The sequence below is a fragment of the Ochotona princeps genome, chromosome 6 (assembly GCF_030435755.1).
Source record: "Ochotona princeps isolate mOchPri1 chromosome 6, mOchPri1.hap1, whole genome shotgun sequence".
Classification (NCBI taxonomy): Eukaryota; Metazoa; Chordata; class Mammalia; order Lagomorpha; family Ochotonidae; genus Ochotona; species Ochotona princeps.
In genome coordinates this window covers 35,312,949-35,333,125 of record NC_080837.1, presented here as the reverse complement: position 1 = coordinate 35,333,125, position 20,177 = coordinate 35,312,949, and the positions used below count along the sequence as shown (strand labels likewise).

The 20,177-nt window shown below is 45.2% G+C and overlaps 1 protein-coding gene across 1 annotated transcript in view; it reads left to right on the top strand.

Annotated features, from left to right (window-relative positions):
• Positions 1-20,177, top strand: part of TUBGCP4 (tubulin gamma complex component 4) — a 42,153-nt gene that overhangs the window by 6,749 nt on the left and 15,227 nt on the right. Inside the window, exons 2-9 of the mRNA XM_004578136.4 lie at positions 2,912-3,040; positions 7,726-7,848; positions 8,209-8,262; positions 8,677-8,733; positions 11,329-11,408; positions 14,967-15,168; positions 17,019-17,184; positions 17,390-17,514. Coding sequence (XP_004578193.2) covers positions 2,912-3,040; positions 7,726-7,848; positions 8,209-8,262; positions 8,677-8,733; positions 11,329-11,408; positions 14,967-15,168; positions 17,019-17,184; positions 17,390-17,514 — 936 coding nt within the window. The remainder of the gene's footprint in view (positions 1-2,911; positions 3,041-7,725; positions 7,849-8,208; positions 8,263-8,676; positions 8,734-11,328; positions 11,409-14,966; positions 15,169-17,018; positions 17,185-17,389; positions 17,515-20,177) is intronic.

Below are 20,177 nucleotides of genomic sequence, written 5' to 3'. Positions count from 1 at the left end.
ACGTTGGCATCCTTTAGGGGCTCCAGTTCATATCCCAGCTGTTACATTTTCTATCTACTCTCTGCTAATGTACCTGGGAAAGCAATAGAAGGTGCTTTGGCCCCACTGTCCACATGGGAAACCTGGGAAAAAACCCTGGCTTCAGCCTGGCTTGGTCACAGCTGTTAGAACCATCTGGAGAATGAACTAGCAGATGGGAGACTTTTGTGTCTTTCCCTCTCTCTTACTTTGAATTTCACATAAGTAAAAATTTTATAAAGTTTTTTCTAGTTTTTTTTTTAAGATTTATTTATTTTTATTACAAAGTGAGATATACAGAGAGGAGAGACAGAGAGGAAGATCTTCCGTCCGATGATTCACTCCACCAAGTGAGCCGCAACGGGCTGGTGCGCGCCGATCCAAAGCTGGGAACCAGGAACCTCTTCCGGGTCTCCCACACGGGTGCAGGGTCCCAAAGCTTTGGGCCGTCCTCAACTGCTTTCCCAGACCACAAGCAGGGAGCTGGATGGGAAGTGGAGTTGCCGGGATTAGAGCCGGCGCCCATATGGGATCCCGGGGCTTTCAAGGCGAGGACTTTAGCTGCTGGGCCACGCCGCCGGGCCCCTTTAAAGATTTATTTATGTGAAAGGCATACTTTGAGAGAAGGAAGACAGGAATAGAGATTTTTCCACCTGTTGATTCATTCCTCAAATGGCTGGAGCTTAGCTGATTAGAAGACAGGAGCCTGAAGGTTCTTTCTGCATATGAAATCGGCATGTGGGAAGGGGATCTGTAATCCTATATTTGCAGCAGCACAATCTACAATAGCAAAGACATGGAAACAATCCAGATGTGCTTCCAAAGCAGAGTGGTTAAAGAAACTGGCACATCTACTCATGGAATATTATTTAGCTATTAAAAAGAATGAATTATGCCATTTACAACTAGGTGGTCCCAACTAGAGACCATTTTGCTCAGTGAAAGGAGTCAATCCCAAAAGGACAAATACCATATGTACTCTCTGATGTAAGGAAACCATCATGGAAAGTATAACTTCAACAACCTAATCCATACTGGGTTTTTTTTTTGGGGGGGGGGGCTACATCCTATGTGTTTCAATGTTTTTAATTTCAGTTTTATTTATTCCCAAATACTTTCTTTTGTCGAAATCATTGCTGGCTCATGGATTACACGGTGGCATCATTTTTCCCAAGAGACTTTCGTGTTTCCTTTTTGTCACTCATGTGTTGGCTACTCAGTGGCACATTTTTTCATGGTGCTGTAATTTGTTGTTGTTGTTGTTGTTGTGGCTGTTCTAACTCATACCAGTTGTTGACCTTGTTTCATGGCTTCTCATTTATGGAAATGTATAGTAATGGAGTACTGGGGTCTATCATATACAGATGTGGGGGTATAATGGAACATGCATCCTTGCTTCCAGATGAAAGATGGATTCCCAGTGAAACTGTTGGACATGTGCAGACAATGGCATGCTGGACTGTCTGACATTGTCTGTACCAACAATGTCAGGATACACTTAAATAAGAAACTGATAGAATTATGATTCCTTATGAAGGACTACACCATTGTAGTAAAATGGGGAAAATCTGTCGGGGGATAGGAGTTTAGGGGGAATCCCAGCCTATATGAAATTGCACCACATAATTCAAAATAAAAACATATTAAAAAAAAGGTTTGCGTATCTTTGTCTGAAATTAGATTTTTATGGAGAGAGAAGGAATGACAGAAAGTCTTTCATTTGCTAGTTCACTCCCCAAATGGCCACAACAAGCAGAGCTGAGCTGATCCCTGGCTGGGAAGCAGAAGGTTCTTCCAGTCTCTCCTGTGGATACAGGAATCCAAGACCTTGCGCCATCCTCCACTGCTTTGCTAGACCATATGCAGTAAACTGGGAAGTGGAGCAGCTGGGACATGAACCAGTGTCCATATGAGATGCTGGCTCCACAGGGCAGAGGATTAGCCTACTGCACCACTGTACTGGACCCTCTCACCAAAGCTTTTTTAAGAGTTGGTTAAACTTGGGCCCAGCACACAGTAGTCTAGTGGCTAAGGTCTTTGCCTTCTGTGCGCCGGGATTCCATATGGGCACTGGTTTGTGTCCTGGCTGCTCACTTCTCTTCCAGCTCCTTGCTTGTGGCCTGGGAAAGCAGTTGAGGATGGCCTAAAGCCTTGGGTCTCTACACCCACGTAAGAGACCTCGAAGAGGTTCCCAGCTCCTGGCTGCAGGATCGGCTCAGCTCTGGCCATTGCGGCCACTTGGGGAGTGAACCAGTGGATGGAGGATCTTTCTCTCTGTCTTTCCTTCTCTCTGTAAATCTGCCTTTCCAATAAAAAATAAATAAATCTTTAAAAAAAAGTTGTTCAAGCTTAAATACATTCTCAGACTTTTTTCCTGCTTAAATTATTGTAAAACCTTTATATAGCATAGTAAGTCATTCTTTCACTTCGTTTAAATTAGAGTACAAATAAATGAACTGAAATGGACAGATATATAATGCTTGTTACAGATTGTAGAATGCTTACATTTAGATTTTTATTAGAATAAACAAAATTTCTCAGGAAGAAGAGGAAAAGTATTATATATCTAAGAATATGAGAAACTTCTGGAGTCTTCAGACCCCAATTTGAGCAGAGATTGCTAAAAAAAAAAAAGTTTTTTGAATCAGCTACAAACCCCTATGTTCATAGATCATCCCCCTGGGAAAACTGACTTTTTATCTAGTTTGGATTTTTATCTTGTGTCACCTGTCACCTAGTAGTAAATAATAAGAGAGAGGGAACAACACTTTGTGGTGGTTTATCACCCAGAATTTGGCAACCTTCAGTGGGACTCTTGGGAAAGGAACAGATAAACTGTATGAAGCATCTGAGGGCTGCAGCAGTGCCTGAGTGTTCTGTCCCTCCTCTGCAGGTGTCACAGGACTTCCCATTTCTCCACCCCAGTGAGACCAGCGTCCTGAATCGGCTCTGTCGGCTTGGCACAGACTACATTCGCTTCACGGAGTTCATCGAGCAGTACACCGGCCATGTGCAGCAACAGGTGGGGGATCCTGGTCTCGGTGGAATAGACAAGGGTACTTCAAAAAGCTCATGGAAAAAGCATGTTATGAAAACTCTTCTTAGATGCACCAAAATGGACTTAGTTTTTTTAAACTCCATTCCCCTACAGACTTCTTTAAAACTATTGATTTATTGGAGAGACTGACAGAGCACTCGCATCTGCTGGTTCCACATTCCTTCAGTGGAGAGGGCTGGGGCTCAAGCCAGCAGCCAGGAACTAACCCAGATCTCCTGTGTGAGTCACAGGGACCTGGTTATCTGAGGCATTACTGCTGCCTCCATGGTCTGTAGCAGCAGGAGGCTGGATTCAGGACTGGAGCTGGGACATGACCTCAGGCAGTGTGTTGTGGATGTCTGTCTTTTTTTTTTTAAGATTTTATTATTATTGGAAAGCCGGATATACAGAGAGAGGAGAGGAAGATCTTCCATCCGATGTTTCACTCCCCAAGTGAGCCGCAACGGGCCGGTGTGCGCCGATCCAAAGCTGGGAACCAGGAACCTCTTCCGGGTCTCCCACACGGGTGCAGGGTCCCAATGCATTGGGCCGTCCTCGACTGCTTTCCCAGGCCACAAGCAGGGAGCTGGATGGGAAGTGGAGCTGCCGGGATTAGAACCGGCGCCCATATGGGATCCCGGGGCTTTCAAGGCGAGGACTTTAGCCGCTAGGCCACGCTGCCGGGCCCGGATGTCTGTTTTTGTATGTATATATAAGGTTTATTTACTTATTTGAAACTCAGAGCTACAGCAAGAGAGGAGAAAGAGATCTTCCATCTGCTGATTCACTCTCCAAATGACTGTGACAGCCAGGGCTGGCCCAGGCCAAGGCCAGAAGCTTCAGCAAAGTCTCTCACACGAGTGCCAGGGCCCAAAACACTTGAGTCATCCTCTGCTGCTTTCTCAGGCCGTTAAGCAGGGAACTCAATTGGAAGTGGAGCGGCCAGGACACCAAACCACCACCCAACCTTATGAGATGCCAGTGTCATAGGAGGCAAATTTACCTGCTGCACCACAATACCACTTGCAAGATGTGGATGTCTTCATTCTTAACTTAACTGTTAGGCCAGAAACCTGTCCCTCTGTGAACTCTATCAAGTACACTTATACACCTGTAAAGGGAAGGAGCTCTGTCAAATTTGTGGCAAATTCATTAATAATTCATATAAATAAGTTAGACATTTCATAATACTGGAAATACTCAAATATTGACAGAGTATCTAACATTCAAAAACAATTTTATTTTCCGGCCTGCAACCATGGTGTAGTAGGCTAAATCTCCAGCTGCAAAGCCGGCATCACATATGGACACTGATTCTTGTCCCGGTTGCTCCAGTTCCAATGCAGCTCCATGCTTATAGCCTGGGAAGGCAGTGAAGGATGGCTGAAGTACTCGGGCCCCTGCACCCACGTAGGAGATCCAGAAGTTGACCCAGCTCCAGCTGTTGCAGCCATTTAGGGGATGTACCACTGGACAGACGATCTTTTTTTTTTTTTTTTCTCTCTCTTTCCTTTTCTCTATTAGTCTGCATTTTAAGTACAATAAAGACACCTTTAAAAAATATTTCATTTGAAAGACAGAAACAGGGCCCAGCAATGTGACCTAGCAGCTAAAAGTCCTCGCCTTGAACGCCCGGGATTCCATATGGGCGCCGGTTCTAATCCTGGCAGCTCCACTTCCCATCCAGCTCTCTGCTTGTGACCTGGGAAAGCAGTTGAGGACGGCCCAAAGCCTTGGGACCCTGCACCTGTTTGGGAGACCTGGAAGAAGTTCCTGGCTCCTGGTTCCGGATTGGCTCAGCACTAGCCGTTGCGCTCATTTGGGGAGTGAATCATCAGGCGGAAAATCTTGCTCACTGTCTCTCCTCTTCTCTGTATATCTGACTTTCCAATAAAAATAAATAAATCTTTTTTTTAAAAAAAAGAGACAGAAACAGAAATAACTTCCATTTTCTGGCTCATTCCCCAAATGCTTGCAATAGTCAAAGCTGGAGCAGATCACACCCGGGAGCCCAGAACTCAGTCTGAGTCTCCCATGCAAGTGACAGTACTTGTGTGTCATTACCTGCTGTCTTTTGGAATGTGAATTACTATGAAGCTGGAAGTGGGAACATAGCCAGGCTCAGACCCAGCCCTCTGATACAAGTCTTGAGTGTCCCAAGCGATATGTTAACCACTGCACCAAATGCTTGCCCTCTGTAATTACTTTTTCTATATAACACTAAGAGGGGGCCTGTTCTATGTATTAAGATACTCATTTCTCTTTAATGTCACAAGATCAAAATGGCATTGGCTGGTTGTAGCCCCATCTCGTCCATTCACCCCCTTCCCCTGCTATTAAGCTGTTCCTGTAGTTGTGAACATTTATCTTCAGGAACTCTTAGTATCCCCTGCAGTATCCTCTGGCCACAGTGTTAACTCTTCAGCCCAGGCTTCCTACCACATGTGTTGTTTCATTCGGCCTGTCTATGGTCACCAGACCCTGGTCACCCAAGCCAGTTGGCAGCCAGAGACACTGGTCATCAGAGCCTCAGGTCAGCTGTTAACTACATGTCCTATATAGAATGGCATAAGAAGCTCCTACAAAAACTTTCAGATACTTTGGGAGATGAGCTTTACTTGTGACTAATCTCTTGCAGCTCCCCGTGCTGCCGTCAAACACATGTTCTTGGTGAATCACCAAGGAGAGTTAGGAGAATTGGGGCAGTTTTGTCTACTCAGTAAGTCAAAGATTCTCTGAAGAACTAGGAGCTGAGAAGCAGAGATGGATAAGATGTGATTGCTGCCCTCTGGAAGCTCCTGGTCTAGAGAGGGGAACATCTGAGTAGGGAAGCAGCGCACACAGTACATTGAGGTGTTACAGAGCAGCAGCCTGGAGCTGTTCTCTTGGGAGTCAGAAGGGCTTTGCAGAGGAGTGGTGTCTGAGCGGGGTCCTGCCAGATGCGTAGGGAGGTTGTCACCAAGATGAGGTGCACAGTTACAAGCAGAACACAAGTCCAAATTCACAGGGGCTAAAGACAAGAAGCATCTGATAAACTGTCAGTATTTTGGAAATGCTGGTGTGAAGTTGGAAGCTGTGCTGGATAATTTTGAAGAACTGGGTAAGGGTCGTAATACAGAAGTCATTATGTGCCGTGTCAAGGAGTCAAGGTATTTTTCCAGGATGAGGGGCATTAGAAAGCTTTTTAAGCTGAGAGAGTATAACATTGGAACTGTGAAAAAACTTCCACTGACATGAGCAAGTACGACCTGGATATTTGTAACATCTAAGCCTACTTAGAAAATTAAGATACTGTCACATTTTAAAACATTAGAGCTCAAAATCTTCCATCAGATTTCCACCTCATTAAAGTGCTGCTTTGATAAGGAATTACTTTAGCAGCGAGAGTGTGATAGGATCAATCTGGTTATAAGTGTTTATTTACTCCCACCTACATCTACACTGCTCCATCAATACATACTTAAATGGGTATAGATAAAAATGAATTCGTGGGAAATATGGGTAGCAATATTATCAGTAATCTTAATTATGTCCTTAATATTACTACACTTCTATCTGAGATTGATGACCCAGAGATAACTACAATAATAGACCTTTTATGTAAATTATGCTGTGACTTAATAATGGATATAGTGTGTATGTTGGAACTTTTTTTTTTTAAGATTTATTTATTTTATTACAAAGTGAGATATACAGAGAGGAGAGACAGAGAGGAAGATCTTCTGTCCGATGATTTACTCCCCAACTGAGCACAACGGCCGGTGCTGCGCCGATCCGAAGCTGGGAACCAGGAACCTCTTCTGGGTCTCCCACACGGGTGCAGGGTCCCAAAGCTTTGGGCTGTCCTCGACTCCACAAGCAGGGAGCTGGATGGGAAGTGGAGCTGCCGGGATTAGAACCGGCGCCCATATGGGATCCCGGGTGTTCAAGGCGAGGACTTTTAGCTGCTAGGCCACACCGCTGGGCCCAATGTATGTTAGAACTTTTGAACAGAAGTGACTCCATCTTCCTAGACTAATGGGTAAGTGGAGCCACCTCTCATATCACTCCTGTCAAGAAGCTCTAATGCAAGTAAACATGTTATAAAAAAAAGTTTTGTTAAAAACGGTAAAAGAAAAATACGTTTTGACAAATGTGTAAAAACATGTTTTGCAGAATTAAGAGAAAGCAAAGTGTGTTACTGATAGAGAAGTTATAACCAATTAGAGATAAGTAAACATGTTTGTGAAAGTAACCAATGGAAATACATTGTAAACATGTAATTACCAATCAAAAACATTGTAAAAAACTAATGGCTTGACCCCCGAATTGTGTATAAACCCATGCCTTGGTCCCTGTCATCTGAAGTCAGCAGGCTCCCACTAGACCGGATCCAACCCCCCTTTGGCTTCCACCCGAAGTCAGCAGGCTCCCACAAGGCCGGAACCAAAGCCCAGCAGGCTTCCACGATAGATAAGTCAAGGGGCGCTCTCGGTGGCTTCCCTCATCCTGTTTGGTGTGTGATCGCCTGAATAAACGTCTGATTGCAAGCATCCATTCTCTCGACTCGTGGCATTTGTTCAAGTGACCGAGCTTGGTGTTCGCGACAGAGTGTCACTTGTAAAGGATAATGTCCTCCTCGGATCTCAGGGCCTGAGCCAAGAAGCTGACTTCTTTTTGTTTGATTCCAGGATCACCATTCATCTCAACAAGGCCAAGGTGGGCTACATGGAATCTACCTGAGGGCCTTTTGCACTGGCCTGGATTCAGTTCTGCAGCCATATCGCCAAGCACTGCTTGATCTGGAGCAAGAGGTGAGGAAGAAGAGATGCTGGACACAGCACCGCTGGGGCAGATGAGGGCAGGGTCTTGAAGGTGAAACGCCTTTTTGATGAGGTTGGGTAGTTAAAGGTGAGCAATGCTGTAAGGTAGCGTCCTCGCTCTGATTGCTGGAGCTACGATTGAAGTGAATTACAGATCATACGCAAGTTCCTGAGTGTGTCTTATCTCCTGAAACTTCTTTATCTCCTGAAATTTAGAATCAATAATCTATAACTTACCAATTCTTGTTTACTTAAAACTGACACTAGCCCATTCTCAGATTCTTATCTAGTTGCGTGGATTAAGCTTGTTTCCGACATGTCGATCCCTAATCACGGTGTTTTCCATTGCAGTTCCTGGCTGACCCCCATCTCTCCATATCGCATGTCAATTACTCATTAGATCAGGTATGTTGCCCAAATAAGAAAACCTGTTGGAATCTGTTGATAGTTAGAATAACCTAACTTAGGATTCTGTGTTCAAGAGCTTTTTTCCTAACATTTTATATTTTGTGCATGTTATGTGATTTATTAGAACTGTTGGAAGAGTTCCAAATGTAGTTTATACTTAGTTCCTTGTGTAACTGCTCCATCCTTACATGAGTCTTGACGGCGAGGCAAGCCTCATAGAAATTCCTGCTCCACCAGCTAGCTCCTGTTTGTAGCCAAACCCCACATCCAGTTGCCTGGAGATCCTGGGTTTTGACTGTGGTTATTGCTGTTTCACCTTCAGCTGCATTCTACAGGAACAAAAGCATCTCCTGAGTTGATTTTTACCCCCTTGCGTTGGATGTCACACCTTCATTATTCTCTGCCTTGCAGTTCCAGCTCCTTTTCCCCTCCGTGATGGTGGTAGTAGAGCAGATTAAAAGTCAAAAGGTGAGAAGTTCCTGTTCCTCTTCCTGTGGTAAGCGCTGAAGCATTAGCAGTAAAATTTGTTTTGCTTCAGTTATTTTCAGAGAATCTTTTTTTCTTAGTGGTTTTTAACTTGTAAATTCATTCATCTGACATTTGCGTACAGACTGTGCTAATTGTCAGAAATGCAAAAATAACATAGGAGGCTGTCCTTAAGAAGTTCCTAGTCTAGAAGGCAAAGGGAACGTTAGTAGCTGCGCCCAAGAATGTTGTTGAATAAGAAAAAAAATATTAAGGACATTGGAGATGGGAGTAATTTGTACTATAGGTTTGGAAGTGGTGACTGTGGATGTTGAGGAGATGCAGAAAGTTAATCCTTAGAAAGCAGCAGCTTTATGACTCATGGTAGTTTTCTGAGAGTAATGACATCAATGGATGAAACTCAGATGTTTGAATAATTAACTGAATACCTTTTAAAAAAGATTTATTTGAAAGATTGTGTGACAGAAAGTGAGACAAAGAAAGAGATCTTTTTGTAGGCTGCTTCCCAAATGGCTGCAGCAGCGAGGTCTGTGCCACGCTGAAACCAGGAGCTCTATCCTGGTTCTCCCTGTGGATGGCAGGGGCAAGCACTTGGGCTGTCATCCACTGTCTTCTCCAGGCACATTAGCAGGAAGCCGCATGAGAAGCAGGGCAGCTGGCACTTGAGCTCTCACTTTGATATGGGATTCAGGCATCTCCCACAGTGCCTGCCCACAGTTATTTTGTTTGTGTATTTTTCTTCTGTTTTATCCATTGAAAAATTGACTCAGTGTCAAAGTATATGCTCTAGATTAATAACTATGAGGAATAAATGCTTCAAGATTTAACATAAAAAGAAGAATCTGCTCTCTTATTGAGTTGACCAAATAGATCAATGGGTTAAACATGCTTAACACAAGTCCCCATTTTTGTTTAAATTTTGTTTTATTTGAAAGGCAGAATTAGAGAGGAGGGCAGGAAGGGAATGAGAGAAAGATCTTCCATCAGCCAGATCACTCTCCAAATGGCTGCAATGGCTGGAGCTGAGCCAGCCTGAAGGCAGGAGCCAGGAGCTTCTTCCAGGTCTCCTGTGTGGGCGCAGGTACCCAAGCACTTGAGCCATCCTCCATTGCTTTCCCAGGTCCATTAGTAGGGAACTGGATTGGAAGTGGAACATCTGGGACTTAATCCAGTGCCCATGTGGAATGCTGATTTCCATAGGTGGAAACAGCCTGCTACTCCATGGCGATGACCCCAAGTCTCCATGTTTTTAAGCCCTTATATTTGTGCCTTTGCTTATTAGGGATGTTCACATTTATGAATATAACCACTGAATCAGCTAACTTGCCAGATTGCTGCTCTATTTTCTGCTCTGTGTGTACTGGTACGTGCTACACCAGCAGAGCCAGCACAGAGGTACACTTTGACCCTTCGAGCCTGATTGCTCTCATCAGGGACAGCACCCAGGCACTGTGCCGAGTGCTATACATACTTTATCACATTTATTCCTTGATTGAAGGTCAAGTAGGTTGAGGATGCTCAGGCGCTCTCATGAAGCTAAGTGGTGGAGCAGGGATATAGGTAAATCAACGTAACTCCAAGTCCAGGCTCTTGCTCATCATTCAAAACTGTTCTCCAAAATAAGGAGGAACCTTCTAGATAAATGGAGTGACAACCAAGGGTTCCATGCCTGGCTGCACATCTCCATTGCCTTGTAGCTTCCATTGGCTGTAGAGAAGAAAAGCAGAAACTAAACAGAGAAATTGCAGTAAGTGAATGTCTTTCCTGCTGAAACAGTGGTAGAAAAATGAGTTGGTTGATGCTTCCTAGAGTGGATGAAAGCATAGGCTCAAAGTGAGAATGGGACTGATTATAATTAGCCACTCAAGGACACTTTATTTTTTTTAGTTTAAAGTTAGAGCTTTTTTTTTCTTTCTTTTTTTTTCTAATTTTTATTGGAAAGGCAGATTTTACAGAGAGGAGAGACCACAATGGCCAGAGCTGAGCCCATCCAAAGCTGGGAGCCAAAAGCTTCTTCCAGGTCTGGACACTTTAGAGGGACATGAATATTATGAAACTGGGTTATGGTGATGGTACACAGTACTGTCAATTTGTTAAAAATTGTTTAAAATGTATGCTTAAGATGGGTAAGTTTAAAGTAAATGAATTGTACTCCCAAGTGTTTAAGAAGAAAAATTGGGGAATCTATAAGATACACAGGCATCAGAGTTGGGGAAAAATGTATTCCATAGAAGCATTCTGAATGAGACCTTGACCCTCAAGCTGAAACGTGGAGTCTTGGTGGTCCAGCCCAAGGAATTCTGGTTTCCTTAGTGCATTGGTCCTCAAGTTTTCACTCTGCCCTAGACTCCTCTGGAGGGTTGGTTCAGGCCCTATTCAAGACTTTGCACTTTGAACAAGTCCCAGAGTCAAACTAATGCTAGTGACGAAGGGTACATCTTTTGGGAACAACTGTACATGACTGGTCTGTCCTCATTCTCAGTGGTGTTGTGTGCTCCGGGGCACACAGAGACTATGAGTTGATATTGTATAAACTGTTGAAAATGGACTCCAGTGTGACGAGGCTGTATTTTGTAGATTCACGGTTGTCAAATTCTGGAGACAGTCTACAAACACAGCTGCGGAGGGTTGCCTCCTGTTCGAAGTGCCCTGGAGAAGTAAGTCATAACTGCATTCTGGATTGAAAGTGGCCAAGTGACTAGACTTCTCTCGCATTTCATTTTCAAATCATTTCGGGTTCCCCTCTGGGGAAAGTTAGGACCAGGGCAGGAAAAGCCTCATGGACAGAGGAGCCTGGGTAATCTATGACTCCTCAAGCATTGCAGAGACAGGGTGATACTGATGTCAAACCCAGGGGTAAGCTGCCTAGATGACCTTGTGACAGTTATCCTTGCACAGTTTCCATTGCAGGTGCCAGATATAACTTGTTACACCCAAACATCTCTGTTATTTGAGTGACAGGAATTTTCACAATAAGGTCCTTAAAACTATTTATGCTTTATACTCACAGTGCACTGGATTATACTCCAAGGAATGTCACTAGCAAAATTCCTGTAAAGAAAACAACTATGCACAAACGTTTTCATTGGAGTGTTGTTGGCCATATCAGGAAATTTGCCAGCAGTGGAAGAAAGGACAAATAAAGATATGATGACTAGAGAGATTGCAGTTATAAACACCAAAATAACTTATGAAAATACTGTACATAGTACTGAAAAATGGTGGCCAGTGTGGTACAGAGGGCTAAGACAATGCTTGTGACACTAGAATTTCATATTGTAGTACCAGTTCACGTGCCACCTACTCTTCTGCCAATCCAGCTCCTTGCTAATACACCTGGAAAGACGTTGGAGGATGACCTAGGTGCTTGTGTCCCTACTGCTTCTGTCAAAACGTGGATGGGGATCCTGGCTCCTGGCTTATAATCTTTCTCAGCCCTTGCTGTTGCAGACATCTGGAGAGTGAACAAGCAGATGGGAGATGTCTCTCATTGTGGCTCTGCTTTTCAAATAATAAATATTTTTATTATTTTGAATAATAATTGAATTGAAAAAATGATACTATTGTGTTTGTCTTATAATTATGGCCATAGAAGTAAATACAGAGTATTGCCAAAGACCACCCATTAGATTTTCCTGTTTCCCTCTTTTTCATTTTTAAGAAAGAGACTGGGGAGAAAAAAAGACGGTGGCTGAAATTAATAGACTATGGCTGAAATTAATCACAAATTATAATAAATGGGGTCTACCGGAAGGACTAAATCCTCACCTTACAAGTACAGGTTTGTGTCCCAGCTGCTCAACTTCCCACCTGGTTCCCCGCTTATGGTCTGAAAAAGCAGTAGAGGATGGCCTAAAGCCTCGGTCCGCTGCATCCATGTGAGAGATCTAGAAGAAGCTCCTAGCTCCTGGTTTCTAGCTTCGGATAGGCACAGCCCTAGCCATTGGTGGTCATTTAGGGAGGGAAGTGGAAGAAAGATCTTTATCTCTTCTTTCTAAATCTGATCTGCCTTTCCAGAGAGAAGGAGAGATAGAGAAAGATCTTTCATCCATTGGTTCACTCCCCAAGTGGCCACAACAGCTGGAGCTGAGCTGATATGAAGCCAGGAGCTTCTTCGGGTCTCCCGTGCGGGTGTAGGGTCCCAAGGCTTTGGGCCATCCTCTTCTGCCTTCCCAAGCCACAGGCAGGGAGCTGAAAGGGAAGTGGAGCAGCCAGGACACAAACCAGTGCCCATATGGGATCCCAGCACATACAGGGCAATGATTTAGCCACTAGGCTACTGTGCCAGGCCCAATGAATAAATCTTTTTTTTTTAAAGATTTGTTTTATTTATTTATTTATTTATTTATTTATTTATTTATTTGGAAAGTTAGATGAATGGAGAGGAGGAGAGACAGAGAACAAGAGCTTCCATCTGTTAATTCACTCTCTAAGCAGCTGCAACAGCTGGCGCTGCACTGATCCAGAACCAGGAAGCCAGGTCTTCCACGCGGGTGCAGGGTCCCAAGGCTTTGGGCTGTCCTCGACTGCTTTCCCAAGCCACAGGCAGGGAGCTAGATGGGAAGTGGAGCTGCTGGGATTAGAACTGAAGCCCATATGGGATCCCGGGGCATTCAAGGCGCTGGGCTACCATGCCAGGCCCCAAGAATTTTTTTTTTTTTAATTATAATAAATGTTCTCTGAGGCCCTTCACATTTCTTTTTCTGTTTTGTGAGAGACACAGACAGATACACAGAGCAAGTTCCCATGTGCTGGTTCCCTCCCTAAATGCTTACAATGGCTGATACTACAATCATGGTCTTATACGTGGGTGGCAGTGGCCCAAGCACTTGAGCCATCACTGCTGTCTTCTAGGGTCTGCATTGTCAGGAAGCTGGAGCTGGGACTCAAACCCAAGCACAATAGCAGATAGGGCTCCCACCCATCAGGCTAAGGGGATCCCGCCTTCACAACTCATAAACGTCTCTATTACTGCTACACAAGTAAACCCTCAAAAGGTGGAATTTTCTAGTACATGCTTTAGAGACTTAATTTTTTTTTTTTTTAAAGATTTATTCATTTTATTACAGCCAGATATACACAGAGGAGGAGAGACAGAGAGGAAGATCTTCCATCCGATGATTCACTCCCCAAGTGAGCCGCAACAGGCCGGTGCGCGCCAATCCGAAGCCGGGAACCAGGAACCTCTTCCGGGTCTCCCACGCGGGTGCAGTGTCCCAAAGCATTGGGCCGTCCTCAACTGCTTTCCCAGGCCACAAGCAGGGAGCTGGATGGGAAGTGGAGCTGCCGGGATTAGAACCGGCGCCCATATGGGATCCCGTGGCTTTCAAGGCAAGGACTTTAGCCGCTAGACCACGCCGCCGGGCCCGAGACTTAATTTTGTGTTATTCTTTTGAACTATGTATCTATAAATCTATGGTAAATGCATATATTTTTTAAAGATTTACTCAGTCTATTACAAAGTCAGATATACACAGAGGAGGGGAGACAGAGAGGAAGATCTTCCGTCCGATGATTCACTCCCCAAGTGACCACAACGGCCGGTGCTCACCGATCTTAAGCCGGGAACCAGGAACCTGTTCCGGGTCTCCCACACGGGTGCAGTGTCCCAATGCATTGGGCCGTCCTCGACTGCTTTCCCAGGCCACAAGCAGGGAGCTGGATGGGAAGTGGAGCTGCCGAGATTAGAACCAGCGCCCATATGGGATCCCGGGGCGTTCAAGGCGAGGACTTTAGCCGCTAGGCCACGCTGCCAGGCCCGGTAAATGCATATTTATAGGATTATATAGGTAACACACATGTTATATGTTTATAGGGATTATACATATTGGATCTTCTAATCCTGTGTGATTCCAGCAAAAATAACAGTTAATGTCATACTAGCCAAAAAGGGACCCTGTTAAATCCATTGAATTAACAGGACCCATCAGTTTTGACAGTTACTTTACACAAAAGGAAAAATGGTGTGCTTCTCCTGAAAAGATATCTAAATACTTCAAACTTTAGTATGTGGGCTACCGTATTGGAAATTTAGTCACTTAGTTCATCCATAAGCATTTAAATTAGCACAGTTTTTAAAATTATTCCCCTCATGACTCATCCAACTGTGAGGCCCTTGTTGATGCTGTAGCGGTTGGAAGCCTGAGCCCTGTAGCATCTGTAGGGTGCAGTGTTTTGTAAATGGACTTCTAAGGTTCTTGCTTCCCTGTACTCAGGATCCTAGCCGTGTGTCATGGGGTCATGTACAAACAGCTGTCAGCCTGGATGCTCCATGGACTCCTGCTGGACCAGTACGAAGAGTTCTTCATCAAACAGGGTCCATCTTCCGGTAACCTCAGCACCCAGCCAGAAGAGGATGAGGAAGATCTAGGCATTGGGGGACTGACAGGCAAACAGCTGCGGGAGCTGCAGGACTTGGTGAGGGTGCCCCTAGCAGCCCGGTGTGATCCGGCCAGGAGTCGGAAACATTTATGGCTCAGTGATCTTCCCTCCCCAGTCTGGGAACCTTCCATCAGTTCTTCAGATGCAAACATTTGCCTTTGTGATAACTAATATGAGAGAAAAAAATTAGGATGTTTGTCAGATTCCTGCTGTCTCCCTTTTTTCCAGTATTTCCAGCATGTACATTGAGAGGTTACCACTGTGTCTTTACCAACAGTGACTTCCCTGTAGCTTTTAAATAGTGTGGAGTTTTGAACTGACTCCTTAAGGTTCTATGCATTCATCTACCCATCTATGCTTTCACTCGTTCTTCATGTTACCAATTTTTCATTGAATGCGTGTGCCAGGTGCTGCTGTGGCTGCCACAACCACATAACCAAGTGTCATGCAGTTGTCTCTGTTATGGAGGAGCTGGTGGTTTAGTGGAAGATACAAGAAGGAGTTACATTAGGACACTAAGTGCTCTGGAAGAGTAATATTAGTATTCTTGGAACAGGGTTTTGGGGTAGGATCTGGAAGTAACTAGAGACTGCATTTCCAATATAATTTATATCTAAATTGCAGAGTTTGGAAGAAGACGCCAAGGAATGTCCAGGCAGAGGGAAATGATGTTTCTAAGCGTAGAGGCCCATAGGAGCTAGCTTATTTGGGGGGAACCTTTAGTAATTCAGTTGAAATGGTCAAGCACAGATGTAGTGTTTATGTGCATAATGAAGGATGAGGGAAGGAAAGAGTGGTGATCAGTAAAGATACCAGATTAAACAGAGGCAAAATCCAGAGGACCTGTGAGCAGTAGGAAGGACTTTGGACTTAAACCTGGAAAGTGGCAAGAGCCAGTGACAAGTAGTAGGCAACAGAGTATCCTGTTCAGACTTGATGCTGTGTGGAGAGTCATTTATTCAAAATTAAGATTAGAGATAGGTAAAGTAATAAAGAGAATGTGGGAAAATTTAGGTTTTCACCCTAAGGTAGGCAGGTAATTGCGAATATAGGAAGAAGAGCTTGAGGGGTATTTAGGAGGTGGAGTCAGTGGTCCTACTGTTTGGCTGCATGTAGTATAAGAGGGAAGAACCCAGGGTAACCCTCACACTTCTGCTTTGAGCAGCTTGTGAGCGGTGATGGTAGGGAACCAGTATTGCGCGGGGGAGGGAAAGCAGACGGGTCCCATTTGGGGAATGCAGAGCCTGAGCACTTGCATGAGATGTCCTGGAGGCTGAGCCTCATAAAGGCTTGGTAATGGCCTCTCAGTCTAAATGTGAGGTCATCAGCAGGCAGCCTGGATGTTTGCCTTCTGGGGTCCATGAATGGCTTTATGAGGTTCTCTGAGATGTCGTACAGGTAAATGTTTGCCTTTATAGTTGCACACAGGCCTGTGTTCTGAAAAAGATGGAAACTGTGAGGGTGCTCAGCAAAGCCACAGAAGAAAATGGGATTATCTAAGAAGCAAATGTGTAGAGCCCAAGGCAGGGAGGGTCTCGGGAGCACCAGCAGTTGCAGATAGGTGTATGAGACCTGGAAAAGGCACTGGCCAGCCTGCTCACCGCAGAAGTGAGGAACCTGCTGGATGTTGTCGCTCAGTAGTAAAGGCATAGTGAGGGTGAATGTCCCGGTGTTAACAGAGCCACTGTGACTTGCAGCTGCCACTGTGCTGACTGGAAGTGAAATAAATCCCTCCCACACTAGCAGGGTAAGAATTTTGCAACTTCAAAACTTAAGTCCTTACTTCCAGAAGATAGAGACCATGGGATCCAGGGAGAGTTCCTAGATAGTTTCTTATTTCCATTTCACCATACTTCATCTCTGATATGGATTGTTTCTTTGACCAGCGCCTGATTGAGGAAGAGAACATGCTGGCTCCTTCTCTAAAACAGTTTTCTCTGCGGGTGGAGATCTTGCCATCCTATATTCCAGTGAGGGTTGCCGAAAAAATCCTCTTTGTCGGAGAATCCGTCCAGATGTTCGAGAATCAAAATGTGAACCTGACTAGAAAAGGTAGGCAGCTGCTTGCCGAGTGGACTGCACCCACAGGGACTCCACTCACTTAACCCCCTCTGGCCCTGCTGCACATCCAGGCAGAGGGGGCGGCTGGGGGCAGTCACGGGCCGAGGCGGCAGTGCATTCAGGGTTGCTCCCCTCCATCAAGCCTCACCTGCCCCAGTGTTCTGTCTGGCTCTGACAGCGCCTCCCTGTTGTGCAGGCTCCATTTTGAAAAACCAGGAGGACACATTTGCTGCAGAGCTGCATCGCCTCAAGCAGCAGCCGCTCTTCAGCGTGGTGGACTTTGAGCAGGTGGTGGATGGCATCCGCGGCACCGTGGCTGAGGTTTGCCTTTCCTCTTATGTTCTCGGGGGAGAAAATGACTTTGCAGAAAGTAATCACTTGACTTTCATTTGTTGCACTTACCGTAGAGAGGATTGAGAGTTGAAGTGTACAAAGTTATAATAAAGGCAAGGTTCCCTTGAGCCTTAATTAGTTAGTAAAATTAAGGGGAGCCCTTCATTTCATTGTTGGCTGTTGGCATTTTGAATCTGTCTATAACCTTAGCAGGAAGTCCGAGGAATCAGGCTTACTGCCTTCCTTGTCTTGTACTGTGGCTTCATGGGTTCTGCTTCCAGAGGCAGCCATCATGGCACACAGTGGGTTGAGCCACCTCTCAGGATTCCCACACCTCCTGTCAGAGTACCTGGGATTGAGTCCTGCCTCCTCCAGCTCCTATGCAGCTTCTTGCTGCTGTTGTGCCTGAGCAGGTGACAGCCCAAGTACTTGAGTTCCTGTATGGAACTGAGATCTGTATGGACTTCCAGGATTCTGGCTTTGACCTGTTACAGGTGTTTGGAAAGTGAACCAATGAATGGAATTTCTTTTTGCTTTTTTTTTTTGCCTTAAATATTTGTTTATTTTTATTGGAAAGTCAGATTTACAGAGAAAGATCTTTCATTCGCTGGTTCACTCCCCAATTGGCCACAGTGGCTGGAATTGAGCTGACCCAAAGCCAGGAGCCAGGAGCTTCTTCTGGGTCTCCTACGTGGATGCAGGGTCCCAGGACTTTGGACCATCCTCTACTGCTTCTAGGCCACAAGCGGGAAAAGCTGTTACCTGCGGCACCAGCATCGCATATTGGCACCAGCTCGAGTTCCACCTGCTCTACTTACAGTCCTGCTCCCTGATAAGGTATCTGGTAAATTAGCAAAGGGTGGCCAAGCACTTGGCCCCTTGCATCCATGTGAGAGATCCAGAGCCAGTTCCTGGCTGCTGGCTTCAGGCCTGCCCAGCTCTGGCCACCGTGGCCATTGGGAGAGAGAATCAGCGGTTGGAAGATCTCTTTCTTGCTCTCTCCTTCTCATTCTATGACTGCCTTTCAAATAAATAAATCTTTAAACAAAAAATTTAAAATAGTGTTTCCATTATGGACCTGATAATCTTTTTAAAAATATATTTATTTGACTATCCAGATTTGAAGATACATGATTGGATTGATTTGGATACATCCAAATCAAAGATGGACTGCCAGTGAAACTATTAAAATTGACAATAGGATGCTGGACTCTTTACCATTGTCCATACATACAATGTCAGGATACACTTAAATAGCAGAATTGTGGATTTATGACTATTAATTACTATACTATTGGGTTTTTTTAAATTTTTTACAATGATTAAGTGGTTGATCAGGGTCGGAAGGATCGAGGTTTAGGGAAAATCAGGTAAACTCATGGCTTCCAAATTTGCTATTTCTTGTTGCTTCTGAGGGAAGAGAAGAGACAAAAGGGGAGAGCACTCATAACGTTCCGCATGTCCCAGTACCCAGAGATGAGGTACAGCTACCTCATGTCAACCCAGAGTCTCAATGTACATATTATGAGGGTTCTGTATAAGTAATTTGGATACTTCTGAAATGCTGCTGACTTTACTAATCCAAGGATGATGTCACCGTCCCAATGGCCATTGACTCCATTCACCGAGATTTTTTGCTATCATTGTTTGGGATAGTTGTCCCGTTAGTTCTGTTCTTCTGCTACAGTACTAAATATGCCGCCATATTTTCCTTTTAAAACAGGGCCTGTGTCCACTGCTCTACCTTCTTCATTAAGTAGGATATGTTCTTGCAGGCAAGTCTAAGTATCTGGCCAGGTGTCCCATGCATCACCAGATCCCCCACCTCTGGAGCTCACAAACCGGGCAACCACCTAGTAGGCCAGCCCTGGAACCTGGGCCAGGCGACCCAAATCCCTCTAGCTCCCCAAGAACCTGACACCCACATAGAAGGTGGACCCCAGGATCTGGGCCAGGCGACCCAAGCCCCACTGGTTTCCCCATCCCCGGGGCTCAGGAACCCAAGCCCCGCCACGGAAGTGCACCCCAGGACCTGAGCCAAGCTGCCTGAACCCTGTCAGATCCCCTGTCTCTGGGATTCACACAGCCAGCTCCGGCTGGGCCCAGGCTGGCATGACTCACTTGACCTCAGCGTCTGCAATCTTATTGTGCAGCCTGGCCTATTCTAGCTTGCATCCCCATTCCAGCTGCTGCTGGTGGGTGCTGCTTCCTATCCCAGCCCAGTGTGATTGCTGTCCTGGTCCTAATGTGAGCTGGCTGGTGTTGCGGCCCGATCTGGCTCCTCCTGCCCCCTGTCCTGGTTCTCAGATCTGCCAGTGTGTGTGATGTGCTGGCTCAGATTGGTCTGTCCCCAGACCTGACCCACGTGTTGCCAACGGGTACTGTAACCTGGTGCTGTCTGGCTTGCTCCTTGCCTTGTTTGTTGCACTCTCCTGCAGGGTCTGCGTCCCAATGAAGGAGTTTCCCAAGCTCCTCCGTCAAGTCTCCTCTCAGTGGCAGTTCTCGTGTACACCAAGGACTATACTATTGTAATAACATAGAAGAAATCAGTAAGAAGAGGATACTTGGATAGGGGAGAAAGGAAATCCCAGAGCCAATGAACTGTTTCATAAAATAATAATTTAAAAAAATATACATATATATATGAAAAG